General features: G+C 46.1%; 1 protein-coding gene across 6 annotated transcripts in view; it reads right to left on the bottom strand.

Moving 5' to 3' along the window:
* The window catches only part of dph6 (diphthamine biosynthesis 6), a 95,603-nt gene that overhangs the window by 1,099 nt on the left and 86,911 nt on the right, over window positions 1-7,593 (bottom strand). For all 6 annotated transcript variants that reach the window (XM_037241022.1, XM_037241021.1, XM_037241019.1 and 3 more), the window contains 2 exons: window positions 5,167-5,415; window positions 1,624-2,008 (listed from right to left, as the gene is read on the bottom strand). In XM_037241022.1, the coding sequence (XP_037096917.1) occupies window positions 1,624-2,008; window positions 5,167-5,415 (634 nt within the window). The remainder of the gene's footprint in view (window positions 1-1,623; window positions 2,009-5,166; window positions 5,416-7,593) is intronic.

Genomic DNA, 7,593 nt, shown 5'->3' with positions numbered 1-7,593 from the left:
CTGGTGGAAGAAGGAGGGTGACATTAGCGCGTGGCTCCCGACGAGCCTGCACTTAACCCCGTGACCGGGAGCTATTCGCAAATTATTGATATTCTTAAACCCCCTTTTACATTCATTACAATGTAGACATATGTTAGAAAGGATTGAATTCCACATTCGGACAAGCCAATATGCGTGAACAGGAGGGGGGGGGGGTTCTTCTTTATTAGACACAGTTGTTGTCTTCGCCGAGTGCGATTGGCCAGACTACAGATGGAGAGCGGACATATGAGAATTCATGGAGCAAATGTCTCGATGACAGCCTGTCCATTTAGCGGCGGTCCGCTGGGATCGTCGTCCGGTCCCGATCTGTAACGCTAATTGGCCACAAGTGTGTCTGTCTCGCGGTTGTCTCATTTCTTTCACGAGGATGCACACCGGCCGGCTACTGTAACTAAGAATATGTCGCATACATATTCGATACCTTCGAGGTTCACAGGACTTTCATGCCATTGTGCTGGAAACCGAACGTTGTATGTCATGTTAGCCAAGGGACATGTGACCCAAAAGGAGGGCATGAGCATTTCTTGATCAATTAAGGCTGCAGTAGAACTGGAGGATTACCATGATTAATAGCCGATACCTTCGGGGCTCATTGGGCTTTTAAAGGAGTGGCCAAGGCCGGCAGCGGTGCGAGTTTTTAGTTGTGCTACGCTGCCTCCCAAATGGATCAAATTAGTCAAATGAACTGGCGATTATAGCAAGTGTTGGCCAATGAACATTGTTCATTTTGAGATGACTAAAGATGCTGAGGGGCACGGAAAGACCTCTGTAACGTTTCTTTTTGTGTTCCACTTCCAGAGGTGCCAAAAGTAATCTCATTCTGTACAGCAGAAACAAAGACACTTGTTCAAAAATAGTCAAAGTAGTACTGTACCAATACAAAAAGGACAGACTTGGAGTTGGCTCAATTTTTATGCTCGTGTTCCCATGGCTGTGTTTATCTTGTAAACCTACAAATAAAATAAATAGATAGGTAGATAGCTAGCTGGATAAAGAATTAGCTAGCTAGCTAGACACATAGCCAGTGAGATAGATAAGATAAATAGAACTCATCTATTAATGTTAGAAAGAAGGGTCCGTAACAGAGTGGGGGTCTTTGGATCGTAAGTAACAAGTTGAGACAAGATGTTTAAAGGTTTCATTCGAAGCATATGCCACGTCTATCAGCTGTGAATCCTCACGCAAATAATGTAAAGGGGGAAGGTGAGGGGGGGGGGTTACATTTTGCGTTGTCTGTGCTCTGACAGCTGCACCTCGTGACACTGCGAGCGCCGACGCCAGAGGTGTTACTTTTTTCCCCCTTTTGACTTTTCGGATTCATCGCCCCATTGCGAGCGGGCTGTGACCCATAAAGATGCCCAAAGGGTGAGGTTCGAGGGGGCGGAGGGGGATTCTCTTCATGTGCGTGCGAGCCGACTCCAGCTTCTCCGTGATGAGTCAGGCTCGGTTTGCAGGGGGAAGCTGCATAATCAAAGTTGTTGACTTTGCTCCATCTGCATTCACATGCTTCCAAAAGTATTGGGACGGCGGACAGTTCCCATGTTATTAGCACAGTGTGACTCCATTTGTGTGTGCACAAACCTTCAGTGACTTGCTTCGCCAGCGTGTTGTGGCACTTGTAGAACACTCGGGCACACAGCGGGACCAGCTCAGCCTCCGTCTCCTTGAGGGCTTTTCCAAACGCGGCGCAGATCGCATCCGTGACCTCCCTTGCGTCCTCCACGACCCCAGGGTCAGTCACGGTCAGGCGCAGGGACAGCGAGGCGGCGCTTCGGTCGGCAGACGTTAGAACTCGGCACTCGATGCTGCAGTGCCGCAAAGTTGTGGTCATGTGACAGGACGTCCTTTGGCTGGGGTCATCCTGGACGGCTGTGACGTGGATCTCGACGGCGGCATCTTTGGGTAAAGCGGGCACAATCGCCACCACTAACGGAGGAGCTTGGCGTTCAGGCCCAGTAAAAAACTCCTGTAATGCAGACAGATGGTGCACAAATTGCTCAATGTTGCGCAATGCTCCAAAAATCTGTTAGCATTAGCACCAGTAACACCGACCGACCAAAAACGATTCCATGTTCGTAGCCGATTCCTTCGCAAAAACCTGATCATTAGCAAACATTGTACGGTTCTTCGTCGTAAGAGCGTAAACAAGAACACACACACGCACAGACTCTTCTTTACATGACAGCCGTGACAGGCCGTCCATTACCCGTAGATTGCGAGGTGACCCCGTCTAATGGTAGAGTGCAAACAACCGCCAACAGATCCATAATATGCTTTCAGCCACCATAAACAAAATGCTAACATGACAGGTCCTACTCGTGTCGACTTTTCACCTCTCCGCCACGCTCATTCCCTAGCTTCACCCTTTTCTCTCTTTTCTACCCCAACAGAGCGCCGGCCATTAGCCCCAACAAAAAGTATTCGGCGCGGCCCCCTCTAATAATACTTGGGGGCTGGCATCATCCGCTAATGGGACAGAAATGAGTGTTTTATATAAGCGCCTTTTCAGCCAAAGTCGATAGGGTGAAAACACTTAACCCCCCTTTCAATTTGCTGGATCAATTTTCATCCACTTACACGGCACTCTGTAAGTGCGGAATAATAACAGGTTACCCTCGCTTTTTTACTTGGATGCTCGCCCGACGCGCACACCAAAAAAAGAAATTATCGGAGAGAGCAGACGACGACGACGACGAGAAACTCTTTGTCCTTTCAAGATCGATCGTGAACAGGTAAAACTTTCTTAAACTCTTCATCGTGAAACTATGAAGGCTGAGAGCCACATTCTTTGTTTACAAGAGTTGAAAATTGCTTATTTTTGTTATGTTTCGAGATAAATGTCTTAATATTAGTAAAAATACTAGCATCGCTCTCAATTTTTATTCCTTGTTATAACTCTAATATTGTAAAAAAAAAAAAAAACTAAAAATAAAGCATTACGGTTTTCCAACCATGACTTTAATTTATATAAAATTACAAATTTAATCTCTGAATTTTTACCACTAAAATCAAAATATTTTTTTTCCCAAATACATAACTTGGAACGCATAGCGTAATTATATTGTTTTTGTCAGGCCGGTCCCAATACTCGATCAATTGTGATAACAACAAGGTGGCTCTCATGTCAAGTGACAGCACATATACGCGGCGCACGCTTTGATAAATGTTACATTAGCACTTCTAGCTATTCCTTGTCAATAGCAATTGAACAGAGAGAGAGGGCGGGCGAACGAGGAGGGATGTGACAGGACTGAAGGGGTGTATTGAGAGGAGGCGGGGGGGTGCTGACCCTTGCTCAGCCAGGCTTAAAGGCCACCCTGCAGGCCTCTGGGTTACCCAGCCTCGGCCCAGCCCGGTCTACCGGGAGAGCGGCGATGTGCTCCGGGACTTTGTCGTGACACGCGACTTGCTGACTTTTCAAGCTGTCCGACAAGCTCACGTCAGACTCACGTTTGTTCTTTTAGTCGTGTGGAGCACAGGGCGAAAGTTGCAGAAAAAGTTTGCGTGGTGGGGCAACTTCAACTTTGGTACTGGGCGAGATTAAATTTAAGTCCAACATAAATGGATTTTTTTTAATGCGGGGGTTTACTTTGTTTACTTTTATTGAAGCCTATTTTTAAACGATCTTAAAATCATTTATTTGCTCCATATTTGACTTTTTCATACTTACGCAGCTTTTCCGCACAGCAGATTTCCCTCCTCCTTCCTTCACAGGGCATGCGGCCACAATCCCCGCAGTGCCGCACTTAAGAAGCGTGACCCACCTCTCTCTTCGTGTTTGTTTTTCTTCTCCCCCGCTAACTGGCGTTCGGGGCGCGCGGCCGAAAGAGAGGCGTGAAAGCCGAACGGTAAACACGGTAATAAGGAAGCGGTGTGAAGTCAGCCGAGCAGCGGGGAGCTGATGGGACCGCGCCGCTTAGCCGGTTCCCCTACATTTCCTGCTCAGCGGGACGTCGTCGGCGCCGAGGCCTCGCCGCACCGCCGCTGTCAGTCTGCTCTAACGTCCCTTTCCACTCGTCAGGATGTTTGCGTCGATGTTTAAGGCGCGCCAATGGTGGACAGCTGTGTGAATACTTGGACAAAATAACCTCATGAGCAAGTTAACAGAGCTACAAAATTGGCGCGAGTGCTCAAGTTGTCAAATTTGGATTGGGACAATTTCAACAAACGCCTTATGGGAAAAACTAGCTTGTGGCACAACACTTGGAGAACTTTAAATGTAGAAGTTCAAACTTTGTGTCTTTCATGATCTGACCCAGTTTGCATTCCTAAGCGGCGACATGTTGTCAGTGCTTTTTCATCCTATGGAGTTACAAAACGTCAAAAATCACAGCAGCTTGTGAAATCTGAATATTGAACCCTTGGAGGGGGAAAAAAAGCCTCGAAACGGTTGAGAATTACCACTTGGCTTTCCAGGAAGTGACACAAAGTTGACATCCTCTTTGCCTCGGCTTTTAACCCCCCATGCCCCCCCCCTCCCCGATAGAGCCACATGTTGGATGTGCGCTCCCGCTTCTCTCTCTCCGTGCCCCCCTCGGGGCCTATTCCCACCACTCGACAGATTACAGTGGGCGGAGAGAGGCTGCCGGGGAAGAGACTGGCGGGCGCTCTGGTTAGACGCACGGAGCAAAGGGTTAGAAGCCGGGGCGGCAGAACGGAGGGTGGCGGCAGGAAAAGAGGGTTGGGGGTAGGGTTGGGGGGGATAAGCTGCTCTGAGAGTTGAACCTAGCTCCAAAATGGTCGGGGGGTGCAAAGGATTAGGGAGGCTCTGAGGAAGACATCTGCCTCTGCGCCAAGCTGCACATTATCAAAGACGCCCGCGCTTCCCACATCATCAAGTTTTCATGAGAAACGGCGGCGGCGGCAAGTATCAGTCGCAGCGAGCGGCCCCCGGGGGGACACACACGGAGAACTTTTACCTATTTTCCCCCCCTCTTCACAAATATGACAAAAGTTTAGGGACACCTGATTGCTATGTGGGGTAAAGGTGCTCGCAAGCTAGCTAAGTAGCTGGCAAATCAGGACAAAAGTATTGGAACGACAGGAAGACAAACACACTTCTACATTTTTCTGCACTAAACTTCACAAGAGAGGCCTACTATTTATTGACAACAATCTACTGACCTGGTCTTCATCCTCAACCTCCAGCGCGCGTTTCCATGCGGCCCGGATGATGGCGACATCTTGGCTTCTGGTGGCATAGCAGTGGGCCTGGACCGCATGGGCCAGAGTCAAATTGCCGATGGTGGCCTCCAGAACTTTCTGTGCGTGGCTAAATGCCAAACTGGCTTGCGTGCTGGTGCCTGCCTTCACCAGCTGCATGGTGCAGGGGACCAGTGCAATTTGGCCTGCGCAGAACACGGCGCCATCGACCTGGAGAAGACAAAGAAAGGACACACCTCAAATAAACACATTCTTTACAGCTCAGATTAGGTACAATTAATTAATTTTTTTCATTGTAAAGAATGGTAAAACTCTAAAACTACTTTAGTATTAAAAAAAATGTTTTAATCAGTAAGGTGCTATATCAAATTAACATTCATTGTAATTATCCCTTGGTTAGCAGTGCATTAATCAATGAGGCCCACCTCCTGAATTTCGGCTTCTTATCGCTAACAGTTTTCATTTCGCACTTCACACAAAACGTCCCAATAGCGTACCGGCGACATCAGTGCTATTTATAGGCGTAATTAAGCATGTGATAATAAGCTAATTCTCCGTTAAATACCTCTGCTCGCAGACGGGGTCTCGCATAACAAAAGTCGGGCTTGGATCTATCTGTTTAATGCGTAAAGACGTGCGAGGGCTGGTACTCAAGAGGTCAGGTCTTTAGAGACCTCGCATGGGGGGTCAGCTGTGAGGATTTTTGATGCTAGCATGTGGACAATGCAAATATCAGCTGGTGATAATTGCAGATCATCCAACATATCTGGATCACACCGAGACAAGCTGGTTTACTTAGAAAGAAAGAAAAAATCGCCACTATATAACTGCATGTTGAAAATAATCATGGTAAAATAATGGTTGCTTTGCAAAGTTACATTCCCGTTAGCATTCCATTTAGCAGTCATCAAAAGGTGATGAAAAAAAAGTCCGCCCGCCCCCTTGTGGTCGGGACTGTCCTGAATTTTTTTTAAAACTCTTCCTCGCGACATGAGCTCACCCCATTTGGCATTCGCAAAAGTTGGGCGACCGTTTAGTCAATTTGAATATCAAAAGGTGCTAACAGAGGGCTCCCAAGCAGGTGTGTGATGATCAATTATTGACGACGACGCTCTGGTTACTCTTTGTGGGAGGTGGAACTGAGGAGGGGGCGACACGGGCGAATACTATTTACATAAAATTAACGGTTCAAAAGAATGACTTCACACACCGATCAAACTTGTTAATTGACTGTCAATGCAGTGTTCCGTCGCATATACACAAAATACACGCACGCACACGCAGCTACATTATTCATCTCAGGCCCTGACAGGGAAGACAGTCCAATTTGCATGGGCGTTCCCGAAGTGATCAACAACCCCTGACGCCGCATGCATTTTTAATAGGAAGCCCCTTCTTAATATTCATGAGGGGGCAAACAATTGCACATGACATTAAACTTTCTATAACAAGGTAAGTCGTTTTCAAACGCTCGCCTTAGCCGTCTAAATGGCCCGCAGAGACAAGACAGGATGCGGTGCACCCATACCGCCATTTTTCCCCCGCCTCTGTTACTTGTGGAGTTGATCGATATTTGTGCTCACTGAGCTGAAGTCTAAAATGATGTCATAGGCATTATCTAAAATGTAGTTTCTCAAATTACATTTATATCTACAGTAATGTTCCAAGAGTAATGTTATAGGAGTGCTGAAAATCTATTGTTCAAAATTTATTTATTTATCAATATTTTATAAAAAGAATTGTAATGAGTTTCCTTATAGTAATAGTTTGTATTAATAAAAATAAATGTTTGTTTTTCCCTCAGCTTTTTTGTTTCTATCATGAAACACTATGTTGCCTTCATGTTTTCCCAGCGTCCTTCTTTCCGTAAAAGGTTTCTTTGCCGACGTCAAATGAGGAACTTTGGAACTCGACGGCACCACTGTCGCAATGAGGAATGATGAGTTGAAATTGCCGTGACGTTACTTGTGTCCACACGGCACCAGCAGCTTGTACTTTATTGCTTTCCTGCTGTATATTTAGCCATGTGCCAACAAATTCTGACCATGATCTACTGCTACAAAAGTGCTACCCATGACATGAAGCCCTCATAGTGGACCCAAAAAAAAAAAAAATCTGGTTGCTGTGGCTATGTTGTCGCTTCTTAAATACACTTTCCTCAAACAGAATGTATCATTACCACATTTCCATGTTGTTTGTCCTTAAACAAATGACTCATATTTGCCTCGGTTAGTGGGATTTTGATGGGAAAATCGAATCTAAATTGTATTATGCATTATTACCCGATTAATCGAACTAAAATATGTGGGGAATTATACATAATATTTTGTGATTAAAAGGAATTGAACATATATTTGGGGCAAAATTTGTTACAAAATATATCTTTAT

The sequence above is a fragment of the Syngnathus acus genome, chromosome 22 (genome assembly GCF_901709675.1).
Source record: "Syngnathus acus chromosome 22, fSynAcu1.2, whole genome shotgun sequence".
Lineage (NCBI taxonomy): Eukaryota > Metazoa > Chordata > Actinopteri > Syngnathiformes > Syngnathidae > Syngnathus > Syngnathus acus.
The sequence above is the reverse complement of the archived record's forward strand: the minus strand, read 5'-3'. Positions and strand labels throughout refer to the sequence as shown.